At 56.1% G+C, this 20223-nt stretch overlaps 1 protein-coding gene across 1 annotated transcript in view; it reads left to right on the forward strand.

Moving 5' to 3' along the window:
• The first annotated feature begins 388 nt into the window (after positions 1-388).
• Positions 389-20223, forward strand: part of LOC147717186 (voltage-gated delayed rectifier potassium channel KCNH8-like) — a 429742-nt gene continuing 409907 nt past the window's right edge. Inside the window, exon 1 of the mRNA XM_086919846.1 lies at positions 389-1790. Coding sequence (XP_086775972.1) covers positions 1715-1790 — 76 coding nt within the window. The 5' untranslated portion in view covers positions 389-1714. The remainder of the gene's footprint in view (positions 1791-20223) is intronic.

Below are 20223 nucleotides of genomic sequence, written 5' to 3' on the forward strand. Positions count from 1 at the left end.
AGAATGTGAAACACAGGAGGGGAGTTTGAATGAAAGGCTGAAGCGACGAGGGACCGGAGAGACATCTGGAGGGCGGGGAGAGGGGGGCTTGGGGGGGCTGGTAATGAGCTCGAGAGAAAGTGAACGCGAAGTACCGGGAGAGAAGGGGGGAGCAGAATGGGGAAAGAGGGGCAGAAGGGTGGGGTGCTTCCATGGGCATGAGAGGAAGGCGGGAGGAGGAGAGAGAGTATGGGAAAGTGAGCATGGGGTGGACTGGAAGGAAGAGAGTGAGAGCGGGCGAGAGGGAGGGGCGAGGGGAGGAGCCAGCGGGAGGGCAGAGAGGGAAAGGCAGGACTCCGGAGGAAGAAGTGAGCGCTTCGAGGTGCAGCAGGAGAGTGGAAACGGGAGCAGAGAGGGGCAAGGAATGAGAGACGGACAGTCGGAGAGAGAGCAGACGGGTGAAACGGAGGGAGCACGAGAGAACGAGAAGGGAGGAGAGAGCACGAGAGATGAGCACGAAAGAAACAGCCTCGGGAAGAGATAAGTGCGGGGTCGCGGGCAGACAAGGCATACAGAGAGTGCACACGAGGAGAAGCGATGCCGTGTGAGGGGGATAATTAACGGAGGGAGGGGCGCATCTCCTCACGGGAGACACACTTAGACGGGACGAGCTCGGCGCGAGCCCACGCGCCCCCGTTACATAAGAGAGAGCCTGGTTGCGCTCGCCTGAGAGGGAACCACCGCAGCGGAGCGGGCCAGCTACGGGGGCACCATTGGACAAGCCACGTCATCTAATGAATAGTTGAATAAACTATTGGATGGCCATTCAGTGTGCTGCTGGGGGAAGGGCAGAGGAGGCATTGGATAAGCGGGCATTGAACATCAGGATGAGCCCTTGATCAAACTGCTGAGCCAAGAACTGGACAAGTCATTTGAGGCGCTGCCGAGTGACCCATTGGATTAAACTTCAGAATAAAACTTTGGAAACGCCATTAAGTGAATGATGAGTTAACCAATCAAAGAGCCATTGGACGAGCTGTTGACTATTCACTGGAAGACTCATTGGACGCACCGTGAATCATTGAAAGACCAGACGTTGAATGGACTATTGGGTGAACTGTTGAATGAGCCATTGGGTGAGCCACTTGGAAGAGCCGTTGAATGGACCATTGGCAGAGCCTTCGAACGAGTAGTCCAGTGAAACGTTGGACGAGCTGTTGGGTGAGCGTTTGCATCAGTTGGACGAGCTGTTGGGCGAGCCATTAGCGGCGCCGTGGAATGAGCCGTTCTAAGAGCAGATGGGTTGAGTATAGCATCGGACAACTTGATGGGTGGTCATTGGAGGGGCTCTTCCACCAGTCTTTGGGGACCTTTGTGGTATGAAGTTGCTTTTAGACTAGCCCGTGGATATTTTGCTGGACAAACTGTTGGGCAAGTCATTGGATGAACTGTTCGAGCAGTCGTTGGACAAGCTGGTGGTTAATCTATTAGGCGACTCGTTGAGCAGCTGGTTGAAAAGATCAGTGGGTAAGCCGAGGTGCAAGCCTGTGGACCAGTTGCTCCAAGCTTTGGTGAGCACAGCATGGTGTGGAAGAAATGTGAACCACTATCACCTGATCCCCCGGGAACCTTCTACCAGGACTGGCAGGTGCACACACCGGCTGCCCTTGATATAGCCCCATGCCGCTGGACGCTTTGATCGCACAGGGACAGGCCATCACGGAGAGGACAGACCATGCCGGTTATGAAAGGACTGCTTGCTCCACAGAACACCTTTCTAGACACCATTGCCAACCGGTTCGACGGGACCCGTAAGTAGAGAATGTACTGTTCATGTTACATGAACTTGGAACTTTCACATTCTACATACGTACCAAAATGCGTTAGTAGCAGTTCATTGCGCTGTCATTTGTAGACTTCAGATAATACATGTTTCTTTGGGTGTTACAATACCTCTCTTTGGCCAGAAAGTGCGTTTCTCTGTGCAGCAAAGTGTACTTTTCTTGTTATGTAATGGCTATGTATTGTTCTGAATAGTAAGAGGTATCGCCCTTGTATTCAAAGAGTATGTGCTTCGCTCAGTAGTAAAAACACGCTCTTTTTGTCCGAAGAGTATCTCTTCTCTGGATAGTAAAATGCACCTCTCTTGTGTGCAGAGAACAGAGGGTTGTGTGGGTAAAAGGAGATGCCCACCCTGTGGTCGGTTTCTCTGGATAGTGTATCTTCCATTTAGAAAGTGGTTGCTCACTTTCACTTCTATTCTTAGAGGAACTGTTTTGTTGGGTAGTAAAATCGACTGTCTCGTGTTGGTAGCGTTTGTGTTTTTTTGGAGACCGCGAGATGCCTTTCTCATGGATGGAGAGTATTGAATTCTCTGAGAAGCAAGATACTCCTCTCCTGTTAGTAGGAGGGACCCTTCTTGTTCCGTAGAATATAGGCTGTTCCAGATTGGAAGGGCACCCCTCCTGTGGCCAGAGTATTTGTTACTCTGAGCAGTAAGATGGGCTTCTCTAAGCTCCTCGCGTAGGAATGGACACCTCTTGTGACCAGAGAGTATTAGCTTCTCAGAGTAGTAAGAGGCCCCTCTCTTGTAAGCGTAGACTGCTCTGGCAAGTAAGGGGACCCCTCCTGTGGTCAGGTTATTTGCTTCTCAGGGTAGTAAGAGGGGCTTCCCTAAGCTCCTCGTGTAGGTATGGACACCTCTTGTGGTCAGAGTATTTGTATTTCTTGGTAGTAAGAGGGGCTTTGCTAGGCTGCTCTGGCTAGTAATGCTTCCTTTCCTCTGATCAAAGTCCTTGCTCCTGTGGGTAGTAAGGGGCGCCTCCCTGGGATGCTCTGGCTGGTAATGGTCATTTCAGAGTGTGTGTTTTTTGTTGGTGAGTATGAAACTCATCACCTGTAGGTTACATCTTTCTCTGATTGGTCAATGGGACCTCTCCTGTAGCTGGTGTACATGTAGTGCTCAAATGAAAAAAACTCAATTAGACGCTATTAAACCTAAAAACCCGGGCGCGGGCGCTTGAAGGATGGTTCAATAATTAGGCCAGCGTGTACTGCTGGTTTTCACTTTCATGGCTACTTAGTCTCTTCATTAGATATTAAGCTGGCCTCTTCATCAGAGCGTGAGTATTCCTCTAGTTGTTGCCCATCAGTGGGAGAAACAACTTGTGCAACAACGGGGGACAGTTTGCAGCCTTGCCTGACACTGCCCCCTGGCTAATGTCAAGTCATACTGTGTAATGCTGCTTTATCCCCTGTTATTCTGCTGTCTCATAACAATAATACGGACTTGTTTTCAGCGCTTCGCAGCATCTTCTGCCAATTCTAAGCGCTGTAAATGACACATGTTGCTATCAGTCAATGTAATAAGGGGGTTCCCGTACAGCAGAGATGCGAGGGTGGGGGTGCACTCCGCGAACTTCCACCCACCGCCGCCTGGGAGAAGTCGATGCCTCTCACTGCGGGTGTGTCCGGGAGCCTCGCGTTCTCCCATCTGTCCTCCGTGACCTTGAATGATGTGCGAGGCTGTGGGCGCCTCTGTAGATGCAGCATTCTAGCTCCCCCTTCAGATGAAAACCTGGGGTGCTCGTGGCCTGATTTATAGTCTTGAGGTGCTGTCTGCTCCCTGTCCTCGTCTCTGTCCATAACAGTGTCTCCCTAGCACGAGGCCTCCATGTCCCAGTGTCTCCCCGCGCGAGTGTGTCTCACCCAGTCATCCTGTCCCATTGTTTCCCTGTCTCCGGCTTTGAGTCTACCTGTCACAATCACTTGAGAGCCCTTGCTCCAGTTACCTGACCCTCCCTGGTGCCCCAGTGACTCACACTCCCTGGTGCCCCACTGCCTCACACTCCCTGGTGCCCCAGTGCCTCACGCTCCCTGGTGCCCCAGTGCCTCACGCTCCCTGGTGCCCCAGTGCCTCACGCTCCCTGGTGCCCCAGTGCCTCACGCTCCCTGGTGCCCCAGTGCCTCACGCGCCCCTGGTGCCCCAGTGCCTCACACTCCCTGGTGCCCCAGTGCCTCAAGCTCCCTGGTGCTCCAGTTACCTGACCCTCCCCGGTGCCCCAGTGCCCCACTCTCCCTGGTGCCCCAGTGCCTCACGCTCCCTGGTGCCCCAGTGCCTCACGCTCCCTGGTGCCCCAGTGCCTCACGCTCCCTGGTGCCCCAGTGCCTCATGCTCCCTGGTGCCCCAGTGCCTCACGCTCCCTGGTGCCCCAGTGCCTCACGCTCCCTGGCGCCCCAGTGCCTCACACTCCCTGGTGCCCCAGTGCCTCATGCTCCTTGGTGCCCCAGTGCCTCACACTCCATAGTGCCTCACTCACGCCCCTTGGTACCCCAGTGCCTCACGCTCCCTGGTGCCCCAGTGCCTCTCACTCCCTGGTGCCCCAGTGCCTCACACTCCCTGGTGCCCCAGTGCCTCATGCTCCTTGGTGCCCCAGTGCCTCACACTCCATAGTGCCTCACTCACGCCCCTTGGTGCCCCAGTGCCTCACGCTCCCTGGTACCCCAGTGCCTCACACTCCCTGGTGCCCCAGTGCCTCACGCTCCCTGGTGCCCCAGTGCCTCACGCGCCCCTGGTGCCCCAGTGCCTCACACTCCCTGGTGCCCCAGTGCCTCAAGCTCCCTGGTGCTCCAGTTACCTGACCCTCCCCGGTGCCCCAGTGCCTCACTCTCCCTGGTGCCCCAGTGCCTCACGCTCCCTGGTGCCCCAGTGCCTCACGCTCCCTGGTGCCCCAGTGCCTCACGCTCCCTGGTGCCCCAGTGCCTCATGCTCCCTGGTGCCCCAGTGCCTCACGCTCCCTGGTGCCCCAGTGCCTCACGCTCCCTGGCGCCCCAGTGCCTCACACTCCCTGGTGCCCCAGTGCCTCATGCTCCTTGGTGCCCCAGTGCCTCACACTCCATAGTGCCTCACTCACGCCCCTTGGTACCCCAGTGCCTCACGCTCCCTGGTACCCCAGTGCCTCTCACTCCCTGGTGCCCCAGTGCCTCACACTCCCTGGTGCCCCAGTGCCTCATGCTCCTTGGTGCCCCAGTGCCTCACACTCCATAGTGCCTCACTCACGCCCCTTGGTGCCCCAGTGCCTCACGCTCCCTGGTACCCCAGTGCCTCACACTCCCTGGTGCCCCAGTGCCTCACACTGCCTGGTGCCCCAGTGCCTCATGCTCCTTGGTGCCCCAGTGCCTCACACTCCATAGTGCCTCACTCACGCCCCTTGGTGCCCCAGTGCCTCACGCTCCTTGGTGCCCCAGTGCCTCACACTCCCTGGTGTCCCAGTGCCTCACGCTCCCTGGTGCCCCAGTGCATCACACTCCATAGTGCCTCACTCACGCCCCTTCGTGCCCCAGTGCCTCACACTCCCTGATGCCCCAGTGCATCACACTCAATAGTGCCTCACTCACGCCCCTTGGTGCCCCAGTGCCTCAAGCTCCCTGGTGCCCCAGTGCCTCACACTCCCTGGTGCCCCAGTGCATCAATCTCCATAGTGCCTCACTCACGCCCCTTGGTGCCCCAGTGCCTCAAGCTCCCTGGTGCCCCAGTGCCTCATGCTTCTTGGTGCTCCAGGGCCTCACGCTCCCTGGTGCCCCAGTGCCTCACACTCCCTGGTGCCCCAGTGCCTCAAGCTCCCTGGTGCTCCAGTTACCTGACCCTCCCCGGTGCCCCAGTGCCTCACGCTCCCTGGTGCCCCAGTGCCTCATGCTCCCTGGTGCACCAGTGCCTCACGCTCCCTGGTGCCCCAGTGCCTCACGCTCCCTGGTGCCCCAGTGCCTCACACTCCCTGGTGCCCCAGTGCCTCACGCTCCCTGGTGCCCCAGTGCCTCACGCTCCCTGGTGCCCCAGTGCCTCACGCTCCCTGGTGCCCCAGTGCCTCACGCTCCCTGGTGCCCCAGTGCCTCATGCTCCTTGGTGCCCCAGTGCCTCACACTCCATAGTGCCTTACTCACGCCCCTTGGTACCCCAGTGCCTCACGCTCCCTGGTACCCCAGTGCCTCACGCTCCCTGGTGCCCCAGTGCCTCACGCTCCCTGGTGCCCCAGTGCCTCACGCGCCCCTGGTGCCCCAGTGCCTCACGCGCCCCTGGTGCCCCAGTGCCTCACACTCCCTGGTGCCCCAGTGCCTCAAGCTCCCTGGTGCTCCAGTTACCTGACCCTCCCCGGTGCCCCAGTGCCTCACGCTCCCTGGTGCCCCAGTGCCTCACGCTCCCTGGTGCCCCAGTGCCTCACGCTCCCTGGTGCCCCAGTGCCTCACGCTCCCTGGTGCCCCAGTGCCTCATGCTCCCTGGTGCCCCAGTGCCTCACGCTCCCTGGTGCCCCAGTGCCTCACGCTCCCTGGTGCCCCAGTGCCTCACACTCCCTGGTGCCCCAGTGCCTCATGCTCCTTGGTGCCCCAGTGCCTCACACTCCATAGTGCCTCACTCACGCCCCTTGGTACCCCAGTGCCTCACGCTCCCTGGTACCCCAGTGCCTCACGCTCCCTGGTGCCCCAGTGCCTCACGCTCCCTGGTGCCCCAGTGCCTCACGCTCCCTGGTGCCCCAGTGCCTCACGCGCCCCTGGTGCCCCAGTGCCTCACACTCCCTGGTGCCCCAGTGCCTCATGCTCCTTGGTGCCCCAGTGCCTCACACTCCATAGTGCCTCACTCACGCCCCTTGGTACCCCAGTGCCTCACGCTCCCTGGTACCCCAGTGCCTCTCACTCCCTGGTGCCCCAGTGCCTCACACTCCCTGGTGCCCCAGTGCCTCATGCTCCTTGGTGCCCCAGTGCCTCACACTCCATAGTGCCTCACTCACGCCCCTTGGTGCCCCAGTGCCTCACGCTCCCTGGTACCCCAGTGCCTCACACTCCCTGGTGCCCCAGTGCCTCACGCTCCCTGGTGCCCCAGTGCCTCACGCGCCCCTGGTGCCCCAGTGCCTCACACTCCCTGGTGCCCCAGTGCCTCAAGCTCCCTGGTGCTCCAGTTACCTGACCCTCCCCGGTGCCCCAGTGCCTCACTCTCCCTGGTGCCCCAGTGCCTCACGCTCCCTGGTGCCCCAGTGCCTCACGCTCCCTGGTGCCCCAGTGCCTCACGCTCCCTGGTGCCCCAGTGCCTCATGCTCCCTGGTGCCCCAGTGCCTCACGCTCCCTGGTGCCCCAGTGCCTCACGCTCCCTGGCGCCCCAGTGCCTCACACTCCCTGGTGCCCCAGTGCCTCATGCTCCTTGGTGCCCCAGTGCCTCACACTCCATAGTGCCTCACTCACGCCCCTTGGTACCCCAGTGCCTCACGCTCCCTGGTACCCCAGTGCCTCTCACTCCCTGGTGCCCCAGTGCCTCACACTCCCTGGTGCCCCAGTGCCTCATGCTCCTTGGTGCCCCAGTGCCTCACACTCCATAGTGCCTCACTCACGCCCCTTGGTGCCCCAGTGCCTCACGCTCCCTGGTACCCCAGTGCCTCACACTCCCTGGTGCCCCAGTGCCTCACACTGCCTGGTGCCCCAGTGCCTCATGCTCCTTGGTGCCCCAGTGCCTCACACTCCATAGTGCCTCACTCACGCCCCTTGGTGCCCCAGTGCCTCACGCTCCTTGGTGCCCCAGTGCCTCACACTCCCTGGTGTCCCAGTGCCTCACGCTCCCTGGTGCCCCAGTGCATCACACTCCATAGTGCCTCACTCACGCCCCTTCGTGCCCCAGTGCCTCACACTCCCTGATGCCCCAGTGCATCACACTCAATAGTGCCTCACTCACGCCCCTTGGTGCCCCAGTGCCTCAAGCTCCCTGGTGCCCCAGTGCCTCACACTCCCTGGTGCCCCAGTGCATCAATCTCCATAGTGCCTCACTCACGCCCCTTGGTGCCCCAGTGCCTCAAGCTCCCTGGTGCCCCAGTGCCTCATGCTTCTTGGTGCTCCAGGGCCTCACGCTCCCTGGTGCCCCAGTGCCTCACACTCCCTGGTGCCCCAGTGCCTCAAGCTCCCTGGTGCTCCAGTTACCTGACCCTCCCCGGTGCCCCAGTGCCTCACGCTCCCTGGTGCCCCCGTGCCTCATGCTCCCTGGTGCACCAGTGCCTCACGCTCCCTGGTGCCCCAGTGCCTCACGCTCCCTGGTGCCCCAGTGCCTCACACTCCCTGGTGCCCCAGTGCCTCACGCTCCCTGGTGCCCCAGTGCCTCACGCTCCCTGGTGCCCCAGTGCCTCACGCTCCCTGGTGCCCCAGTGCCTCACGCTCCCTGGTGCCCCAGTGCCTCATGCTCCTTGGTGCCCCAGTGCCTCACACTCCATAGTGCCTTACTCACGCCCCTTGGTACCCCAGTGCCTCACGCTCCCTGGTACCCCAGTGCCTCACGCTCCCTGGTGCCCCAGTGCCTCACGCTCCCTGGTGCCCCAGTGCCTCACGCGCCCCTGGTGCCCCAGTGCCTCACGCGCCCCTGGTGCCCCAGTGCCTCACACTCCCTGGTGCCCCAGTGCCTCAAGCTCCCTGGTGCTCCAGTTACCTGACCCTCCCCGGTGCCCCAGTGCCTCACGCTCCCTGGTGCCCCAGTGCCTCACGCTCCCTGGTGCCCCAGTGCCTCACGCTCCCTGGTGCCCCAGTGCCTCACGCTCCCTGGTGCCCCAGTGCCTCATGCTCCCTGGTGCCCCAGTGCCTCACGCTCCCTGGTGCCCCAGTGCCTCACGCTCCCTGGTGCCCCAGTGCCTCACACTCCCTGGTGCCCCAGTGCCTCATGCTCCTTGGTGCCCCAGTGCCTCACACTCCATAGTGCCTCACTCACGCCCCTTGGTACCCCAGTGCCTCACGCTCCCTGGTACCCCAGTGCCTCACGCTCCCTGGTGCCCCAGTGCCTCACGCTCCCTGGTGCCCCAGTGCCTCACGCGCCCCTGGTGCCCCAGTGCCTCACACTCCCTGGTGCCCCAGTGCCTCAAGCTCCCTGGTGCTCCAGTTACCTGACCCTCCCCGGTGCCCCAGTGCCTCACTCTCCCTGGTGCCCCAGTCCCTCACGCTCCCTGGTGCCCCAGTGCCTCACGCTCCCTGGTGCCCCAGTGCCTCACGCTCCCTGGTGCCCCAGTGCCTCATGCTCCCTGGTGCCCCAGTGCCTCACGCTCCCTGGTGCCCCAGTGCCTCACGCTCCCTGGTGCCCCAGTGCCTCACACTCCCTGGTGCCCCAGTGCCTCATGCTCCTTGGTGCCCCAGTGCCTCACACTCCATAGTGCCTCACTCACGCCCCTTGGTACCCCAGTGCCTCACGCTCCCTGGTACCCCAGTGCCTCTCACTCCCTGGTGCCCCAGTGCCTCACACTCCCTGGTGCCCCAGTGCCTCATGCTCCTTGGTGCCCCAGTGCCTCACACTCCATAGTGCCTCACTCACGCCCCTTGGTGCCCCAGTGCCTCACGCTCCCTGGTACCCCAGTGCCTCACACTCCCTGGTGCCCCAGTGCCTCACACTGCCTGGTGCCCCAGTGCCTCATGCTCCTTGGTGCCCCAGTGCCTCGCACTCCATAGTGCCTCACTCACGCCCCTTGGTGCCCCAGTGCCTCACGCTCCTTGGTGCCCCAGTGCCTCACACTCCCTGGTGCCCCAGTGCCTCACGCTCCCTGGTGCCCCAGTGCATCACACTCCATAGTGCCTCACTCACGCCCCTTCGTGCCCCAGTGCCTCACACTCCCTGATGCCCCAGTGCATCACACTCAATAGTGCCTCACTCACGCCCCTTGGTGCCCCAGTGCCTCAAGCTCCCTGGTGCCCCAGTGCCTCACACTCCCTGGTGCCCCAGTGCATCAATCTCCATAGTGCCTCACTCACGCCCCTTGGTGCCCCAGTGCCTCACGCTCCCTGGTGCCCCAGTGCCTCATGCTTCCTGGTGCTCCAGGGCCTCACGCTCCCTGGTGCCCCAGTGCCTCACACTCCCTGGTGCCCCAGTGCCTCAAGCTCCCTGGTGCTCCAGTTACCTGACCCTCCCCGGTGCCCCAGTGCCTCACGCTCCCTGGTGCCCCAGTGCCTCATGCTCCCTGGTGCCCCAGTGCCTCACGCTCCCTGGTGCCCCAGTGCCTCACGCTCCCTGGTGCCCCAGTGCCTCACACTCCCTGGTGCCCCAGTGCCTCACGCTCCCTGGTGCCCCAGTGCCTCACGCTCCCTGGTGCCCCAGTGCCTCACGCTCCCTGGTGCCCCAGTGCCTCACGCTCCCTGGTGCCCCAGTGCCTCATGTTCCTTGGTGCCCCAGTGCCTCACACTCCATAGTGCCTTACTCACGCCCCTTGGTACCCCAGTGCCTCACGCTCCCTGGTACCCCAGTGCCTCACGCTCCCTGGTGCCCCAGTGCCTCACGCTCCCTGGTGCCCCAGTGCCTCACGCGCCCCTGGTGCCCCAGTGCCTCACACTCCCTGGTGCCCCAGTGCCTCAAGCTCCCTGGTGCTCCAGTTACCTGACCCTCCCCGGTGCCCCAGTGCCTCACGCTCCCTGGTGCCCCAGTGCCTCACGCTCCCTGGTGCCCCAGTGCCTCACGCTCCCTGGTGCCCCAGTGCCTCACGCTCCCTGGTGCCCCAGTGCCTCATGCTCCCTGGTGCCCCAGTGCCTCACGCTCCCTGGTGCCCCAGTGCCTCACGCTCCCTGGTGCCCCAGTGCCTCACACTCCCTGGTGCCCCAGTGCCTCATGCTCCTTGGTGCCCCAGTGCCTCACACTCCATAGTGCCTCACTCACGCCCCTTGGTACCCCAGTGCCTCACGCTCCCTGGTACCCCAGTGCCTCACGCTCCCTGGTGCCCCAGTGCCTCAAACTCCATAGTGCCTCACACTCCCTGGTGCCCCAGTGCCTCATGCTCCTTGGTGCCCCAGTGCCTCACACTCCATAGTGCCTCACTCACGCCCCTTGGTACCCCAGTGCCTCACGCTCCCTGGTACCCCAGTGCCTCTCACTCCCTGGTGCCCCAGTGCCTCACACTGCCTGGTGCCCCAGTGCCTCACGCTCCTTGGTGCTCCTGTGCCTCACACTCCATAGTGCCTCACTCACGCCCCTTGGTGCCCCAGTGCCTCATGCTCCTTGGTGCCCCAGTGCCTCATGCTCCCTGGTACCCCAGTGCCTCACACTCCCTGGTGCCCCAGTGTCTCACACTGCCTGGTGCCCCAGTGCCTCATGCTCCTTGGTGCCCCAGTGCCTCACACTCCATAGTGCCTCACTCACGCCCCTTGGTGCCCCAGTGCCTCACGCTCCTTGGTGCCCCAGTGCCTCACACTCCCTGGTGCCCCAGTGCCTCACGCTCCCTGGTGCCCCAGTGCCTCACGCTCCCTGGTGCCCCAGTGTGTCACACTCCCTGGCGCCCCAGTGCCTCACACACTCTGGTGCCCCAGTGCCTCACACTCCCTGGTACCCCGGTGCCTCATGATTCAAGATGCCCCACTGCCTCCCGCTCCAAGATGCCCCACTGCCTCCCGCTCCAAGATGCCCCACTGCCTCCCGCTCCAAGATGCCCCACTGCCTCCCGCTCACATGTGCTCCACTGCCTCACGCTTCCTAGTGAGACAATGTTCTCCTCATGCTCACTGGTGCCCCAGTGCCTCACTCTACCTGGTATTTCAGTGTATCCTCACGCTCCCTGGTGTCCCAGTGTCTTCACACTCCCAGGTGCCCCAGTGCCTCACGCTTCCTGGTGCCTCACGCTTCCTGGTGTCCCAGTGTCTTCACGCTCCCTGGTGCCCCAGTGCCTCATGCTCCCTGGTGCCCCAGTGCCTCACGCTCCCTGGTGCCCCAGTGCCTCACGCTCCCTTGTGCCCCAGTGCCTCACACTCCCTGGTGCCCCAGTGCCTCATGCTCCTTGGTGCCCCAGTGCCTCACACTCCATAGTGCCTCACTCACGCCCCTTGGTACCCCAGTGCCTCACGCTCCCTGGTTTTCAGTGCCTTCTCACTTTTCCTGGTGCCGTTGTATCTTCACGCTCCCTGGTGCCCCAGTGCCTCACGCTCCCTGGTTTTTCAGTGCCTCCTCTCTCTCCCTGGTGCCCCAGTGCATCCCACTCCCTGGTGCCCCAGTGCCTTCCGCTCACTGGTGCCCCAGTGCCTCACGCTCCCAGGTGCCTCATGCTCCCTGGTTTCCCAGTGCTTCACGCTCCCTGGTGTCCCAGTGCCTCACGCTCCCTTGTGACTCACGCTCCCTGGTGTCCCAGTACCTCACGCTCCCTGTTTTTCAGTGCCTCCACACTCTTCCTGGTGCCCTTGTGTCTCCACGGTCCCTAGTGCCCAGTGTCTTCACTCTCCCTGGTGCTCCAGTGCCTCAGGCTCCCCGGTTCCTCACGCTCCCTGGTGCTCCAGCGCCTCACACTCCCCAGTGCCTCGTGTTCCCTGGTTTTTCAGTGCCTCCTCACGCTGCCTGGTGCCAGTGCTTCCCGCTCCCTGGTGCCCCAGTGCCTCACGCTCCCTGTTTTTTTCAGTGCCTCCTCAGGCCGTCTGGTCCCCCGGTGCCTCTGAGTGTACCTCTCCTTTTGTTTCGAATGCCCTTGTTTCCGTTTTCTTGTGTTCCATGCCCCCCCCCCCCTCTCCGATGTGTTTCCGTGTTCCAGTGTTTCTCTGCCAGGTGTCTCCGTCGCCTGCCCTTCTCTCTCGATCGCCCTCTTATCCGTGGTATTGAGCCCCGTGCTGTTCCCTTGTCCCGGCCTCTTTCTGTCTCGTTGTTTCTCTGCCTAAAGGTACCTTTCCTGATCTCTAAACTTCCCTTGTTCCGATTTCTCTCGTGTTTCTCGGTGTTCCCTCGTCCCAGCATCGCTCTGTCCTGGTGGTTCACTGTCCCAGTATTTCTCAGACCCCGTGGTTTTCCCATCACCGGTTTTCCCTGCTCAAATGCCACCCTGTCCACCAGGGCTTTAGTTGGGCCGGTTCCCTCCAGGCCTCAGACCCAGTTGTAATAAAAATCTAACACTACGAGTACCTATCGGATGCATTATTCATGTCCTTAACTTTACAGGCAAAACGTATGGATGTCTGAACAAATCAGTGTTATGTTAAGAAATGTGTATAGCGCCACAGTTACCTATAGAGGTATCCTGGCGCTGTGTATTACCCAACACAATAACTAAAACATATACATCCAGGTGTTTAAGGCATTTTTGAAAGCCAGCAGGTCACGTATGCCTCCCAAGGATGGCGTAGAGTGGTGTGGTGGTGCGTGGTGGGGTGTGTGTGTGTGTGTGGGGAGGGGGGAAGGAGGGGGGGGAGCGGGCGGGCGTGGTAGGGGGGAGGAAGGAGAACATTCCATTAGAAGCCCTGCCTCCCACCCGTTCTGTTAATATTTTGGAAGAGGCATCACATTAGTTTCAGCAGAACAAAATAGGCGCTTGGGGGTGAAACGCTCAGACGTCTGCCGCAGCTACAATGGACCAGGTCCAGGAAGGACCTCTGAACACAGCACAGAGCTTTACACGTTATCCTCTTAGGCAGAGGCCTCCGGTGTAGAGCATGCAAAGCCTTCGGGCGATCCATGCTAGCGATTTACTTTCTGTTTACATTTCACATGTTTTACTTAATCTTGCATTCCCTAAGATTGTCAGCTATTTCCACCATGTTGTGCTTCTATATTTCTTGCTTCGGGTGTCTTATTACTGTTGTGTAGTTCCTGCTTTGAACTGAGCCGCCTCCAGTGATGAAGGCAATGCGAGTGTCTAGCAGTGTCTGCCACTGGCTCATAAAGGTGTTAAGACTGTATGGTCATACAATTTTTGGCCTCTCTGCTGAGTTCACAGGGCAATGGTCCTATATTCCAGCTGTAATTGTGATTCTGTGCAAAGATGTGTAAAGGAGGGACACAGTTGTCAGAATATTAGCTAATCGAAAGTAAAAGACGATCTTACAGGTGAGTGGGGGCTTTGTGTGCTTTGAGGGGTGATGAAGAGAAGGAGATGCGAGGAAGTGCACTCAGGAGAGAGGGAGAAGAGGGCACTGACCAGATGTAGAGAGTAAAAGGATGTCAAAGTATTTGCTTCTGTGCGTGGTAAGAGGCCCCTCTCCAGGCTGCTCTGGCTAGTAAGGATACCTTTCCTGTCGTCAGAGTATTTGTGTCTCTGGGTAGTAAGAGGCACCTCTCCAGGCTGCTCTGGCTAGTAAGGATACCTTTCCTGTCGTCAGAGTATTTGTGTCTCTGGGTAGTAAGAGGGTCCTCTCCAGGCTGCTCTGGCTAGTAAGGATACCTTTCCTGTCGTCAGAGTATTTGAGTCTCTGGGTAGTAAGAGGGGCCTCTCTAGGCTGCTCTGGCTAGTAAGGATACCCTTCCTGTCGTCACAGTATTTGTGTCTCTGGGTAGTAAGAGGGGCCTCTCCAGGCTGCTCTGGCTAGTGAGGATACCTTTCCTGTCGTCAGAGTATTTGTGTCTCTGGGTAGTAAGAGGCACCTCTCCAGGCTGCTCTGGCTAGTGAGGAGACCTTTCCTGTCGTCAGAGTATTTGTGTCTCTGTAGTAAGAGGGGCCTCTCTAGGCTGCTCTGGCTAGTGAGGATACCTTTCCTGTCGTCACAGTATTTGTGTCTCTGGGTAGTAAGAGGGGCCTCTCCAGGCTGCTCTGGCTAGTGAGGATACCTTTCCTGTCGTCAGAGTATTTGTGTCTCTGGGTAGTAAGAGGGGCCTCTCCAGGCTGCTCTGGCTAGTGAGGATACCTTTCCTGTCGTCAGAGTATTTGTGTCTCTGGGTAGTAAGAGGGGCCTCTCCAGGCTGCTCTGGCTAGTGAGGATACCTTTCCTGTCGTCAGAGTATTTGTGTCTCTGGGTAGTAAGAGGGTCCTCTCCAGGCTGCTCTGGCTAGTGAGGATACCTTTCCTGTCGTCAGAGTATTTGTGTCTCTGGGTAGTAAGAGGGTCCTCTCCAGGCTGCTCTGGCTAGTAAGGATACCTTTCCTGTCGTCAGAGTATTTGTGTCTCTGGGTAGTAAGAGGGTCCTCTCCAGGCTGCTCTGGCTAGTAAGGATACCTTTCCTGTCGTCAGAGTATTTGTGTCTCTGGGTTGTAAGAGGGGCCTCTCCAGGCTGCTCTGGCTAGTAAGGATACCTTTCCTGTCGTCAGAGTATTTGTGTCTCTGGGTAGTTAAAGGGTCCTCTCCAGGCTGCTCTGGCTAGTAAGGATACCTTTCCTGTCGTCAGAGTATTTGTGTCTCTGGGTAGTAAGAGGGGCCTCTCTAGGCTGCTCTGGCTAGTAAGGATATCTTTCCTGTCGTCAGAGTATTTGTGTCTCTGGGTAGTAAAAGGGTCCTCTCCAGGCTGCTCTGGCTAGTAAGGATACCCTTCCTGTCGTCAGAGTATTTGTGTCTCTGGGTAGTAAGAGGGGCCTCTCCAGGCTGCTCTGGCTAGTAAGGATACCTTTCCTGTCGTCAGAGTATTTGTGTCTCTGGGTAGTAAGAGGGGCCTCTCCAGGCTGCTCTGGCTAGTAAGGATACCGTTCCTCTGATCAAGCTTTTTTCTTCTGTGGGTAGTAAGAGGGGCTTTCCTAGGGTGCTGTGGCTGGTAATGGTCAGTGAGACTCCTCCTGTAGCTGGTGAACATGTATTGCTCGGATGAAAAATCACAATCAGACGGACTAGAGTTGGAATAGTACATTATACTATTCCAAAATCCAGCGTCACCCCATACAGCAAGTCGTTGTTATGACTTGCGTTGTAATGGTATGCGGCGTAACAATGCGGTCATTGAAATGACTGTGTTGTAATGGCATGCGCTGTAACCGCATGTGTTGTAATGTGGCCTATTCAGACTGAACATAAGGGGTGTGACTGAGACACTCTGGAGACCTCTGCCCCTTCCACAGGTTTCAGTCATGTTTAATTCACAATCTTATTGTCTCGGAATTAACATATTTTCAATATTAACTATTCACAACTAAGTCATTGTTTTTATTAATTTATCTTAAATAAATACCATTGACAAAGCCAATACATCTGCCTGGTTTTAGGCGCATATCATTTGTTGTGCTATATATCTGGATGCAATACCAAAACAGCAGTGGTAAAGTGGTATCCACCCTCCAATGGTGACCTTAGTGTCTAGTGTAATATGAGTTAGTTTGTTGGTTAATTTGAAACTAAACTGAATTGGATCCCTTGGCATCGAAGGGTGTGCCGGTTTTCATTGAGGTATGTTGCCAATTGCCTGGGATATGTATATTGCATCGCTAGCCAGGTACATGGCTATGATGTGCTATTATGCAGGTGAAGATGTGGTGTGTTTAAGCCAACTTTATCTGAGTGGCTGTAAGTTGCATGTTTGTGTAATGAAGGGGGAGTACGGATTAGCTGACAGTGCTATCTCTAGGTTGTGTCTGGCTGTAGTGAATGTGGAGTACAGTGTAGTTGCCAGTGCTTTCTCTAACTTATATGTTCGTGTAGTCGTTGTGGAGTATTATGGAGATGAAGGGCTTTGTCTAGGTTGTATGTTGGTGTAGTCAATGTGGAGTATTATCGAGATGCAGTGTTTTCTTTAGGTTGTATGTTGGTGTAGGGAAGGGGTAGAATTGTTGAGTTTGCAGTTCTCTGTCTAGGTTGTATGTTGGTGTAGTGAATGTGGAGTGTTATTGAGATCCAGTTATTTGTCCAAGTTGTAAGTTGGTGTAGTAGAGGGGTAGTATTATGGAGATGCAGTGCTATGTCTAAGTTGTATGTTGGTGTCCCGAAGGGGTAGTATTATTGAGTTGCAGTGCTTTGTCTAGGTTGTATGTTGGTGTACTGAAGGGGTAGTATTATTGAGTTGCAGGGCTTTGTCTACGTTGTATGCAGGTGTAGTGAAGAGGTGGTATTGTTGAGTTGGAAGTGCTTTGTCTAGGTTGTATGTTGGTGTAGTGAAGGGGTAGAGTATTCTTGAGATGCAGTGCTTTGTCTAGATTTTATGTTGGTGAAGTAAAGGGGTAGTATTGTTGAGTTTGCAGTGCTTTATCCAGGTTGTATGTTGGTGTAGTGAAGGGGTAGAGTATTGTTGAGATGCAGTGCTTTGTCTAGATTGTATATTGGTGTAATGCATGTGGAGTATTATTCAGAAGCAGTGCTTTGTCTGGGTTGTATGTTGGTGTAGCGAAGGGGTAGTATTGTGGAGTTGGCAGTGCATTGTCTAGGTTGTATGTTGGTGTAGTGGATGTGGAGTATTATTGAGATGCAGTGCTTTGTCTAGGTTGTATGTTGGTGTAACAATAGGGTAGTGTTGTTGAGTTTGCAGTGCTTTGTCTAGGTTGTATATTGGTGCAGTGAAGGGGTAGTATTGTTGAGATGCAGTGCTTTGTCTAGATTGAATATTGGTGTAGTGAAGGGGTAGTATTGTTGAGTTGGCAGTGCTTTGTCTGGGTTGTATCTTGGTGTAATGAATGGGTAGTATCGTTGCGTTTCAGTGCTTTATCTGAGTTGTATGTTGGTGTAGTGAATGGGCAGTATTGTTGGGTTGGCAGTGCTTTGTCTAAGTTGTATGTTGGTGTAGTACAGGGGTAGTATTATTGAAATGCAGTGCTTTGTCTAGGTTGTATGTTGGTGTAGTACATTGGTAGTATTATTGAAATGCAGTGCTTGTCTAAGTTGTATGTAGTTGTAGTACAGGGGTAGTATTATTGAGATGCAGTGCTTTGTCTAGATTGTACGTTGGTGTAGTATATTGGTAGTATTATTGAGATGCAGTGCATTGTCTAGATTGTATGTTGGGGTAGTGGATGTGGACTATTATTGAGATGCAGTTCTTCGTCCAAGTTGTAAGTTGGTGTAATAAAGGGGTAGTATTATGGAGATGCAGTCCTTTGTCTAAGTTGCATGTTGGTGTACCAAAGGGGTAGTATTATTGAGTTGCTGTGCTTTGCCTAAATTGTATGTTGGTGCGGCAAAGAGGTAGTATTGTTCCGTGGGCAGCGGTTTGTCTAGGTTGTATGTTGGTGTAGTGAAGGTGTAGTTTTGTCGAGTTGGAAGTGCTTTGTCTAGGTTGTATGTTGGTGTGGTGAAGGAGTAGTGTTGTTGAGTTGGCAGTGCTTTGCCTAAGTTGCATTTTGGTGTAGTGGATGTGGAGTATTATTGAGATGCAGTGCTATGTCTAGGTTGTATGTTGGCGTAGTGAAGGGGTAGTATTATTGAGATGCAGTGCTTTGTCTAGGTTGTATGTTGGTGTGGTGAATGGGTAGGATTGTTGAGTTGGCAGTGCTTTGTCTAGGTTGTATTTTGGTGTGTTGAAGAGGTAGTGTTATTGAGATGCAGTGCTTTGTCTAGGTTGTATTTTGGTGTAGTGAAGGGGTAGTATTACTGAGATGCAGTGCTATGTCTAGGTTGTATGTTGGTGTAGTGAAACATTAGTATTATTGAGATGCAGTGCTTTGTCCTGGTTGTATGTTGGTGTGGTGAAGGTGTAGTGTTGTTGAGTTGGCAGTGCTTTGTCTAAGTTGTATGTTGGTGTAGTGAATGTGGAGTATTTTTGAGATGCAGTGCTATGTCTAGGTTGTATATTGGTGTAGTGAAGAGGCATTATTAATGAGATGCAGTGCTTTGTCTAGGTTGTATGTTGGTGTAGTGCAGGGGTAGGATTGTTGAGTTGGCAGAGCTTTGTCTAGGTTGCATGCTGGTGTAGTGATTGTGGAATATTGTTGAGATGCAATGCTTCATCTAGGTTGTATATTAGTGTAGTGAAGGGGTAGTATTGTTGAGTTGGCAGTGCTTTGTCTAGGTTGTATGTTGGTGTAGTGAATGGGTAGTATTGTTGAGTGGGCAATGGTTTGTATAGGCTGTGTGCTGGGGTGGTGAATATGGAGTACAGTTTAGTTAGCAGTGCTTTGTCTGAGTTGTGTGTTGTGTGGTGAATGTGGTGTATTATTGAGATGTAGTGCTTTGTCTAGGTTGTATGTTGGTGTAGTAAAGGGGTAGTATTGTTGAGTGGACTGTGTTTTGTCTAGGTTGTATGTTGTTGTAGCGAAGAGGCAGTATTGTTGTGTTGGCAGTGCTTTGCCTAGTTTCTATGTTGGTGTGGTGAAGGGAGAGCACAGTTCAGTTGGCAGTGCTTGTCTTTAGGCCATGTTATGCGCATGACAGTGCCAGGGAACTGTCTAGTGTGTTCTGTTTGAGGAGGGCACATTTTACATGTGATTGGAGAGGTGCTGTGGTGTAGGTATTGTTGATGGATGTGGTACTCCCTTCCATGATGATACCATAATAGCAGAGTACATATCTTTGCCATTTTGGATGTATCTTAGGAAATCTGTTCAATGTGTGCCTTTGTCTCTGTTTGCCGTCTGCTGCCATTGAGAGGGTGTTTGTGACCTTCATGTGCGTTACCAACTGTATGTGGGTGCTGTTGGTGCCATTGAGCCTGGCTGCTCTGTCCCATGTCCTCTTTTGCTAGTCATACATGGGTGGCATTCTAAGAGGTGTAGGCTGATCCTCCATTGCTTTATTGGAGCCGGTAGTTTCCGGTACTCGGCCCGGGCATTTAATTGTCAATCCCGGGGCTTGTGACAGTCTGCCACAAGGTGGTGCTGTTTTTCTAATTGAGAGATGACCACAATAACAGTCAATTATTAATTCAATATACATTAACCTCTTCGGCGCTCATGAAGAGCCCAGCTCGTTATGAGTCACAGTGGAGCTGTGCTCATGATGAGCTGGGCTCGTTATAACGACCGCGCTCCGCCCACGCGCGATTGATTCCCAGCCTGTGCGGGCGAATTAATCAGTGGGTGGAGTCGTGACGAGCCCAGCTCGTCATGAGCACAGCTCCACTTTGACTCATGATGAGCACTGCGGCGCTGCTCCCCCCCCCCCCCCCCCCCGCACCATGGGGGAATTACCCCCACAGGAAGGGGTTAAACATTTCCATTACCTTCTGCCCAAGCCATTCTTACAGCCTTGGGGGCCTTGTATAGTCGAATTGCAAACTTGTAGGAGTTTGATGGTTGGTAGTTGTGTTGTTACTATCATTGGCAGGGGCAATGTGTGGGGCAAGCTGCAGTGGCCTCTTGAGGAGAGCCCTGGTACTTCAGTTTTTTGTGCAAATTAAGCACTTAACTTGCAGGTCATACAAGGCCTGGCACTTCTATTTTTTTGTACACATTGAGCACCTAACCTGCAGGTCATTGGATCAGGGCGGTGCTGGGGCCCGCCCCGTGCCCATGGAGAGGACTTCTAGGGGCTTCCTGCCGTGGGTTAACACGGGGTGGGCTGCAGCGGCAATGACGCAGGCTACCTGGGAAGAGCGCAGGCGAACTTTCAGAGCCTTAAGAAAAATGACTCGTTGAAGAGATATTTATAAACGTGTGACTTCAGAGAAGTAATGCAGAGAGAGAGAGAGAGATGTTGTCTTCCTCTTCCCAGAAAACAT

Source organism: Lissotriton vulgaris, chromosome 5, assembly GCF_964263255.1.
Source record: "Lissotriton vulgaris chromosome 5, aLisVul1.2, whole genome shotgun sequence".
Taxonomy (NCBI): domain Eukaryota; kingdom Metazoa; phylum Chordata; class Amphibia; order Caudata; family Salamandridae; genus Lissotriton; species Lissotriton vulgaris.